This window comes from Gracilinanus agilis, unplaced genomic scaffold (assembly GCF_016433145.1).
Source record: "Gracilinanus agilis isolate LMUSP501 unplaced genomic scaffold, AgileGrace unplaced_scaffold38125, whole genome shotgun sequence".
Lineage (NCBI taxonomy): Eukaryota > Metazoa > Chordata > Mammalia > Didelphimorphia > Didelphidae > Gracilinanus > Gracilinanus agilis.
The window spans coordinates 1-9,896 of NW_025371496.1; the positions used below are offsets into that span (position 1 = coordinate 1).

Consider the following 9,896-nt stretch of genomic DNA (forward strand, 5'->3'; position numbering starts at 1 on the left):
AACGGGGACTTTCAGGAATCCCAGGACCAGGCACCTCAGGAAGGCCAGCAGGGCTGCGATGGGGCTTAGAACACAGAACCTAGAGGCCCCTGGGGGCCCAACCTAGAACCCAGTCCCCAGGCTAGAACCCCCTGCCAGCCACAGGATGGCCATCCGAGCCCCCCACCCCCACCCGCGGTCTGAGGCTGGACAGAGGAGGGCGCGCCCCACCCCCAAAGGGTGGGGGGGAGGGGCCGGACCTCGGACTCACGCTGCTCCGGGCTGTGGGGGCTGGGAGGGGTCAGTCCTGGGGGTCCCAGGACCACCCCCCTAGGTCAGGGCTGCAAAGACGGCTGTACCGGACGCTGGGACCCTCGGACCCAGGCCAGACTGGTGGCGTCGAGCAACCCAAGGTGGCGCCTAGGGAAGAGCAGGGTGGGGCAGGCGGCGCCAGGCTGGGGGGTCCTAGAGGGGGGGCCACTTTGTTGCTGCCGAAGGTGACAGGCGTGTCCCGCCCCCGCGGGGTCAGCGCCAGGTCAGAGCCTCTGCCTGCGGGGGTGGGGTGGGGGCGGGGCTGCAGAGAGTGGGGTGTGACCGAGGACAAGTCCCCTCCGCTCCTGGGTGAGGGCCCGGGACCACCGCGGACCACCCGGGACTGCCCGGGACCCCTGGCTGGGGATTGGGAGGGGCGAGCATTCCTCAGAGCTGGGATGTCCCCTGCTCTAGGGCCCTCCCAGTCCTGACACCCCCTGTTCTAAGCCCCTCCCCCTTCTAGCACCTCCTGGTCTAAGCCCCTCCCCCATCTAGCACTGCCTGGTCTAAGCCCCTCCCTTTCTGGCACCCCCTATTCTAAGCCCCTCCCCTTCGTGTCCTAAGGCTCCTCCTAGTTCTCTGTAATCTCTTGTTCTAGAGCCTTCCCTAGAAATGCTGTTCTGGGTTCTAAGCCTCCTCTGCTCCATCCCCTCTAAGCAGAGATTGTCCTAACCTAAGCTGCCCTCACAACTTGTTCTCTGCTCCCTCCCTCCAAGGTGTAGGGCCCTCTTCCAGGTCAGAACTCCCCGTTCTAAGACTGCCACAACCTAGACAGGCCTTGTTCCAGGTTCCAGGCGCCCTGTCCTAGGCCCCTCCCAGCTCAATTCCTCCTTTAAAGAAACTCCTGGCTCTGATATTCACTCTTCTCAGCTGCCTCCCCGCAGTGACATCCTCTATTCTAGCCATCATCTCGCCTCTGACAACTTGTTCTCTGGTCCCTTCCAACTGACACTGCAAGGTACAAGTAGCCCCCCAAGGTCTGACACCCCCTGTTCTAGGCCCCGCCCAGCCTGGACACTCCCTGTTCTAGGCCCCTCCCAGCTCTAACACTCCTTGTTCTAGGCCCTTCCCAGCCCTGATACTCCATCCTAGGCCCCTCCCAGCCCTGAAATTTCCTGTTCTAGGCCCCTCCCAGCCCAGACACTCCCTGTTCTAGGCCCCTCCCAGCCAGGACACTCCCTGTTCTAAGCCCCTCCCAGCCAGGACACTCCCTGTTCTAGGCCCCTCCCAGCCCGGATACTCCCGGTTCTAAGGCCCCCAGCAGCTCAGTATGTTCTGGGCTCCATCCAGCTCCCTTCCCTCCCACACTAAATCTGGGCACAGGCTAGGTGCACCCCACGCCCAGGCTGCTAGCCTGGCTCTGGGGACGAGGTGGCCATGGTGCTCCCTCCCTGAGCAGAGATGAGGCCGGACTCGGAGGCTACATCAGGTTTTTATTCCTCCTCTGTATTTACACTCTGTACACCTCATGCTGACGTATGATACACTATTTCACAGAATTCTCTGCCCTCGACCAGGGAGGGCCTGGCAGCTCCAGCTCCCCGCTGGCCCACTCCGTGGCTGCCCCGTTCGGTGGCTGCCCTGCTTGGTCTCTACTCCGTCCGGGGGGCCACGACCCCATGCTGCAGGTCATCTGCAGCCTCCCCAGCAGTTCTGGGCCTCTGGCCAGCCCTTTCTCCCCGATGCCCAGGCCTCTTGCCCGGCTCAGGTGCTCAGGGTGCGCTGGCGTGCATCTTGTCCACACAGCTGGCCCAGAATGCCACGAGGCGGTTGTCGCGATTGACGCAGAAGTCGGTGAAGTCCTTCAGCAGTCGGTCGGCAAACTTCTCATCCCCGGTGGCGCTGGAGCGCCACGTCTTGGTCAGCATCGTGTTGTAGGCCCAGTTGTAGCCCACGCGCTCCTCGCAGAACATGTTCTGGCCGGTGGAGCTGGTCGAGTTGCGCCTGCGCCGCTGCTGGCCTGAGAACTTGCGCTTGGAGTAGGGCAGCTGCAGGAAGACAGTCCCTGTGGAGAGAGGCGAGGAGCCGTCAGACCCAGGCGCTCGTGGGCAGGGGCACCCGACGTCGGGCCCCAGGGAAGGCCTCCACCTTTCCTGGGTCCCCACGTGACCAGCAGACCCTGCAGTGACACCAAGCCAGCAGCCCCCAGATCCAAAGCAGAGAGAAATCCTGGGCCAAGAGCGAGGCAAGGTAGATTCTGAACCACAGCACCCAGTAGCACCCAGGAGGGGTGCCCTGTCTCAGGGCCTTTCTGGTTCAGACACAGAGATCTGCAGAGCTGGTGGCCAGGCCCAAAGGGAGGCCTTCTGAACCCACGCCAGCCACTAAAGAGCCTCTAGGAGAGACTGGCCGCCTCCTCACTCACCAGGCCTCCTTGACCTCAATGGGCTTCCTTGTATGCCCCCCTCAGGGCCCAAAACAGCCAGCCTGATCCCTCCTCTGAGGATTCAGTACAGGGAAGGGGGCAGAGGGCACCAAAGCCCACAGTGGTAAACAATAGGTACAAAGGCAGGGGCAAGGGAGGTGCCCATCTTGGGAGAGCACAGGGAGCAGCTAGGGAGGTTCAGGTGCAAAGACTGGGCCTGTGCCACAAGTAGCCATGCTCGACCTCCCCGATGATCCATTAGGAGAAGGCAAAGAAGCTGATGGCTCTGCCCACAGCCAGCCCTGGCATTGCCCCCAAGCATCCTTGTGCTGTCACCTGCAGCCCCTATATCCAGGCACCCACAAGGAGGATAACCCTCAGGGAAAGAGACATGACTGCAGAACTCAGCAGGGTTGGACCCCAGAAGTGGCCCTTAGAACCCAGAGCCCAGAAGGGCAGACCTTGGGAGAGCCTCTAGAGGCATGGAGTATCAATGCCAAAGGGATCTCGGGCCATCAGCTGGCAGAGGGCACCCTGCTGCCATGCTGGGAGGTCTGTGGTCTGAGAAGCTGGACAGTGTCTAGGGCAGTGACCAGGATGGGGAAGCGGCTTTGTTCCTGTGGTGGGAAGGGAAAGGCTCCAGTTTCCCAGCATCCGAGGGGCCGCCACACACAAGAGGGAGCAGCCTGGTTCTGTTTGGGCCTAGGGGAGCCTGGAGAGCCAGGTGTGCTGCGGCTGCCTGCCTCAGACCCCCTAGGGGATGGAGATCCCACAGTGATGCTGGCTGGCGGCTGTGGAGGTAGTGAGCTCCCCACACCTGAGAAGGCCCCTTTCCAGTGGCCCTTGGGGATGCCTGAGGTCACACAGGGTCTCTTCCCTTGGACCCAAGCCATGGCCACATGACAAGCTGGACCCTTCACTCCTTCTATAGGATCAGGACTTGCCTTAGTTGTGTCATTTAAAATCACTTGGGATACTTGGAACTACATTTCCCGTGATCCCGAATGGGTTTCCTGTTTTGGATCACGTATTCAAGGTGAGGGACGGTTTTTAAAATAAGGGGAAGTGACTTGGGACTTCCTCTTTAGCTACCTGAGCACGTGAGGATAGGAAGGTAAATGGCTGAGGTGAGGTTGGAATAGGTTTCTTACAGGCACGTGGCCAGTTTATCTCTATTAGGCATGGCTTTTATTAAAATACTATTCTTCCTTTTGATCTTGGCCCTCATCATTTTTAATCATAACATAGTCCAAGACCAAGAGGCCACAGCCTGGGGACCACCACCTGCACCCAGAACATTTGGGGGGCTCACTCAGGTCCCCAAACCGGACTTAGAGCTCAGGGCTCTCAGCCCAGTCACAGCACTCTTCTCTGCATCCTCATAGCAGGGACTGGGGGAGGCAGGGACAGGCCTGAGCGTGGCCCTGTGGAATGTGGGATCCAATCCTCTCCTTCCTTTCTTTGTAAACCCTTAAAGACCCTCCGTCTAAGATTAATACTGTGGATGAGCTCCAAAGTAGGAGAGTGGTCAAGCCTAGGCCACAGGGGTGAAGTGACTCCTCCAGGGTCACACAGCCAGGAAGGGTCTGAGGCCAGATTGGAACCCAGTACTGCCCATCTCCAGGCTGGGCACCTCACTGCTCCCTGATCCCCTCCTGCAGCAGCATCCACTGCCTGGCACACAGAAGTGCTCAACACATGCCTGTGGGCTGACGAGGGGCCAGAAGGCCCTCCCTGTGCTGCGGGAAGGATGAACCGGGCACTGGAGCCTCACAGCACACACGTGGCCTCATCCCTCCTGCCACTCCCTGTGGGCTGGCATGGGAGAGGAAGAAGGACCCACTTTCAAATGGGCCCTGAACCCAGTTTACGGATGACATAACTGAGGTGTGCAGATGCTGACTTAATCAAGGTCAGTCAAGGGGAACCCAAGTCAGGTGCCCACTGCTGGGCCAGGCCTCCTCTTCCTCCTCCCTCTGGCTTAGCTCAGGGGAGGACAGAGGGGGCCTGGGACCAGCCACTGCCTGCCCACCCCAGATTCTGAGATTAGAGGCCCCTCAGGCTCCAGGCCAGTGTAAATGGAATTAACTCTAGCCATTCATAGTCAAAAATCTACTTATCCTAGAAATGATGTCACCCTCACCTTCCTTAGTGGGGAGGGGAGACGAGTTACCCACACGTGACAATAAGTAACAAATCAAGAACAAGAGACTGCCCAAAGGGCAGTCCAAATCAATGAAGAGACTGCCAGCTGTCCGCTTGAATTAGAGGTGGACGGACCAGAAGTGACACGATCTCTTTAAGTTTGATGGTTACTTCCTGTGGAGGCAGTTCCCGCTTTGAACTAGGTGCTGAAGGAGCTCCTGAGACCTCAGACAGCTTCTACTGTGTACTGTCACGAGGCTAAGTTAGGCTGACTTCCTTGGCCTACCTGGGCCGCTTCCAAACTCTGCCTTAAGCAGGGTTGCTGGGCCTTGTGGCTTGCAGCTTCATTTATTTAGCCTTTTAACCTTCTCTCTAGTCCAGGCCGGCCTGGACTAGCCTCTCCCTTTCTCTTTAATCCTATACCTTCACCTTCCTAGTTGTAAATAAACTTGCCTTAACCCGATGCTGACTTGGGTCTGATTTAATTACGGAATTTACGGAATCAATCTGAACTGTTGATTCCTGGCGGCCAAGTTTTAAATATATATCTATAAAATACCTAAATTTCCCTCTTACAGGCCCCACCTCTGGTCATGCTCAAGAGCCGAAGAGGGAAGCCCCTTCTCCTGGGAGTCAGAGGCCAGAGGCCTGCCTCTAAGCTTCATCCCCCCTGGACCAGCCCCCGAGTTAGGACCACAGCCTGCAGCATCCCCAGAGCCGCTGCTCCCGCCTGCTCACCTGTGACGTGGATGTACTGGGGCTTGTTCTCAGAAGGGAAGTTGAAGGCGGAGGCAGAATATTTGTCTTGTACAAATCCAAACCTGAGGGAAGAAAGTGAGCCCCGAGAGGCCCGAGGGCTCTGGAGCCAAGGCGGCCAAGGGTGGCCAAGGTGGCCAAGGACAGCTGGGTCTCCCTCTGTGAGAAGGAGGACGTCCTTCTGCCATCCTGGCCACAAGGCCCCAACCAGAATGGGGCAGAGGCCCACAAGCCATCTTCACCAGATCCTTTCCTCACTCCCTTGAGGATTTACTAGGGCACAGGGGAGGCTCTGGGCCCCCAAAGTCCTAGAAAGTGCTGGAAAGTCACCAAGGCCAGAGCCAGCGATAGATTGGGCTGGGCGGGGTTCTGTTGTCCAAGGACCAGCCTACTGCTTTATTTAAGACCCTTTCCTCTTCTGTCTTAGAATCAATATTGTGTATCAGTTCCAAGGTAGAAGAACAATAAGGGTCACCCAATGGGGATTAAATAACTTGCCCAGGGTGACACAACTAGGAAGTGTCCAAGGCCACATTTGAACCCAATTTGAACTCCCATCTCCAGGCCTGGCTCTATCCACTGTTACCCAGCTGCCCCTAGCCCAACTTGCAAGCTATTGGGGGTGCTGGGGGAAGAAGAGGGAAAACCCTTGAACCTTGAGTTCCCTCCTCCTGCTGCTGTCACAGCCTCTCTGGAGCCCCCAATCATGGGTTCCCGGGCCTGACACCATGCCATAATCCCTCTCAAGAACAAACTGGGAGAGGGCAAGCCTGCCACCAGATTCGAGTGTACTCTTGGCACCAGAGGCCCACACATGTCTGTCTTACCAACCGACGCACCTGTGAGCCACGGCTTCTTGGAAGAGGTGCATCCGATCCCAGTAAGTCTCCGGTTCAAAGCCTAGGAGAGAAAGGGGAGGTCAACCCAGTGACCACAATGAAGACCCAGCCAAGAGGTCCCTCTTGGTTCTGGGTCTACAAGCCAATGAGTCTCATCAGTGACCTGGGCAGCAGAAGGACCATCGGACCAGCAGAACTAGGGAACATATGGCAGGGGATCCCAGGGAGTGGGGGAGACAGGTTTCAATTCTCAGAGAAAATGCCCCAATCTGCCATAAGGGTTGTCCAAACTGGAACAGGCTGCCATGCTTGGAACTAGATTCTCTGCCCCTGGGGTTCTCAAAGCAAAGGCCAAGGGAGCTCTTGTTGGAATCTGAGAGGGAAACTCCCTTGTTCAGGGGGAAGGCGGGGCTGGCCAAGATGAACTTCACTCACGAAGGGTCTGGGGGCAATTTGGGCCAATGAGCCTTCCTCGTGGGCATGAGGGAATGGACTCAATCATGCCTCCAATTCCACAATTTCCCGTTTCTTTTTCTCTTTCCACTCTCATGAGAGCAATGAATGAGGAATGGAAAGGCCCAGATTCCAAGCCCGACCCCAGCATTATTACCCAGTAATGTCTCCCCCCCCCCCCATGTTGGCCAAGTCTCTCAAGATCACTCAGCTCTGGTTTCCTCGTCTATATAACGGGGACAGGAAGAAAGGGCGGCATCTCTCTTCAGAGGAGTCTCCCCAGAGCATCTAAAATCAGCCATGGATGGCCAAGGCTGGCCTCATAGCAGACAGAGAAGGCGCCTTCCTCCTGCCTTCTCTGTAGGGGTAGGGGATGACGGGTGCGGATCACTGTTCAAATACCAGACTTGTCCCATGTGCCCGTGGGAGGCTTAATTCTTTTTAATTTTTCTGATTCTCGGTAATAAGGAATGGCTTTCTGGAAGTGGGAGGGAGGACAGATATACAGGGAAACGTTGGTGATGGGAAAATAAGAAGCAGCAATAAAAACTTATTTCAAAAAACCAGTGAGGAGGAGCAGCTGGGTGGCTCAGTGGATGGAGAGCAAGACCCAGAGGCAAGAGGTCTTGGGTTAAGAGCTGGCCTCAGGCACTTCCTAGCCGTGTGACCCTGGGCAGGTCACATAACCCTCAGTGCTGAGTCCTTACCACTCTTCTGCCTTGGAACCAACACACAGGATTGATTCTAAGATGGAAGATACGGGTTTAAAAAACCCCAAACCTGTCATGGATGGTGTCAGGGGCCCCCACGCCACCCCAGGCTTTGGGAGCTTTTGGGAAGTCTGAGCAGAGCCTGCAGTACCCCAGCCAGGCCGCTCTGTATCTGTCATTTTCTATCCAGGGCAAACTGGAGGTTGCCGGAGCAACCAAAGGGCGTCGTTCTTTTTTTTTAGGATCTATCGGGCTTTTGTGTTTCAGAAAATGTAGAGCATGTTTCCCATGAGACAGAAGGAGGCTGTCAGCAGGGACGAGAAGCAGGGAGAAAGGGCTTCAGAGGCTGGTCCTCCATCACTGAAACCAGGGCTTCTGTCCCTGGCGGTAACCATAGCAACTGAGGGGATGCGCGCTGCGAGGCTCTATTTAGGGCTGGAAGAAACAAAGCTGCTGAGCAGTGTGGACAGAACCACAAAGATGCAGCCCAAACCTCAGCTTGTCCTTCGCCTCCCCCACAGCTTCCATCTGGAAGGGGCAGAGGGTGCCGGAGGGTAGGAAACATCCTGGCCCAAGCAGCAAGAGAACTGCTTATGCCTTGGGGGACACAAAGCGCCAAGAAGAACTGGGGTGACCCCTTCCAGCCCAGACATCCTGCAGTTCTACAGTTGCCCTGCCGGCTAGTGTAGGCATCTGCCTTAAATTTGCCCCTTCTGAGCTGCCCACAGCATTCTGGGAAGGAATACACGAAGCTACCTTTGCCTTTAGGAATGGAAATTCTGCCATCCTAAGGGCCTTCCTTCCAGGACCCTATGGGGACCCCCTCCCGGCCCCCCATTTACCAGATGGGAAAGAGCTGGCCCAGTCTTGCCCTGGCTCTACCCAGCTAGGAGGGCTGGAGCTCAGGGCTATGGATTCCACCACTGAGCCCCTCCTTTCCTCCTACCGGCGGCGGCCTGATCTGGAGCGTGCCCTCGACCCTTCTAGTATAGCCCCCTCCTTGGTCAGGTATGGCAGGGCAAAAAGTAGAAAAGTAGCCAGGCCTATGGGGTGGCACCCGCCAGGGTCTCCTACGAGGGAGTGGCCCTTCCTAAAAATGGCCCAGAATGCTTTTTAGGGCAGGAGGGACGAGGAGGCGGCGCTGTCCTAGCAAAGAACATCCCGCTGACCCGGGGGCAACACCATCAGGGAGGACTGTGCTCCAGAACCTGGAACCAGGGGCAAGAAGGGGGCCCACCCAGAAGATGCTCAGGGAGAGAATGAGAGCCATCGAGGTCCCCTCAGCAGGGTTGTGGAGTAGAGACCCAAAGTCTGAATCAAGGTCCATCCAGTCCTTGCCTTCTGTAGGCCCGGGCTCCTCGGGGGGCCAGCATGAGAGGACCCTGAAGGACACTGCCTGCCCTGGCCCCTTCTGGGTCTGCCATTCTAGGCTCTAAAACTAAAGGGTCCGCCAGCCCTGGGGGGCCCAAAGGGCAGAGGAGAGCGGGTCTTACTGTCAAACAGGTGCTCACTGCCCTCCTTCAGCAGGCAGCTGATATTCAGTGGGATAAACAGCTGGGCTCGAAGCGGGTCTCCATACAGGTAGCTGGGCAGGGCAAACGGGCCTTCCAGAACCGGCACTAACAAAAAGCCACAGGAAGTGGCCTTACGGTGCCAACCCTGAACCTGTGAGAAACACACACAAGCTGCCTCTGTGCTCACGGAGCCTCCTAGGCGGGTACCGATGGCTCAAAGGCAGAATCCTCAGATCTGGGACTACCTGCATGCTTTGAGAGTGCCCCCAACGTGGGGAGGCCGAGAGAGGCAGTGGGGGCACGGAGGCCTCACCAGAGACAAGGGAAGGAAAAGCAGACTCTTCCTGGAGGCTGGCGACGGCTAAGGACGATGGGCCGACGCGCACCTCTCTCGTAAGGGTGCTGGATTCCAGAGGCTTTTATCCCCTCTCGGGCAGAGGGGCGCCAAGGGAACATGAACCTCCTTAGAGCTCATTTTGTTCCTCAGGCTGAGAAAGGTTACAGGGTCTTGCTTTGGACATCAGAAATCCTGGGACTATCATCGGAGAATGGCCTGGGCCTGGCTTTGGGCTCAGTACAGGAAGATCCAAGCCAAAGTCTGAGGCTCCCGGCTCCCAGGCCTGGCTCTGAGAAGCCCAACAGCAGGGTGGCTTGGGGCAGGTCCATTCATTTCCCTGAGCCTTGACTTTTCATCTGTAGAATGTGGACATGGCTACTTGCAGAGCCTACCTCAAGGCTGCCATGAAGAAAGGCCTGGCTCAGCCCGTAAGCACTTTATGAAGGTGGGCTGGTCCCCCTCGAGAGCTCGGCTCCGTTCTTAGAG

The 9,896-nt window shown here is 57.3% G+C and overlaps 1 protein-coding gene across 1 annotated transcript; it reads right to left on the bottom strand.

Annotated features, from left to right (window-relative positions):
* Positions 1-1,704: 1,704 nt before the first annotated feature.
* On the bottom strand, positions 1,705-9,224 carry LOC123255038 (GATOR complex protein DEPDC5-like; the record flags this gene model as incomplete). The annotated part of the gene is made up of 4 exons (XM_044683905.1): positions 1,705-2,296; positions 5,540-5,622; positions 6,397-6,457; positions 9,053-9,224. Coding segments are annotated over 4 exons (609 nt in total), but the record flags the coding sequence as incomplete, so codon positions are not given.
* Positions 9,225-9,896: the final 672 nt, after the last annotated feature.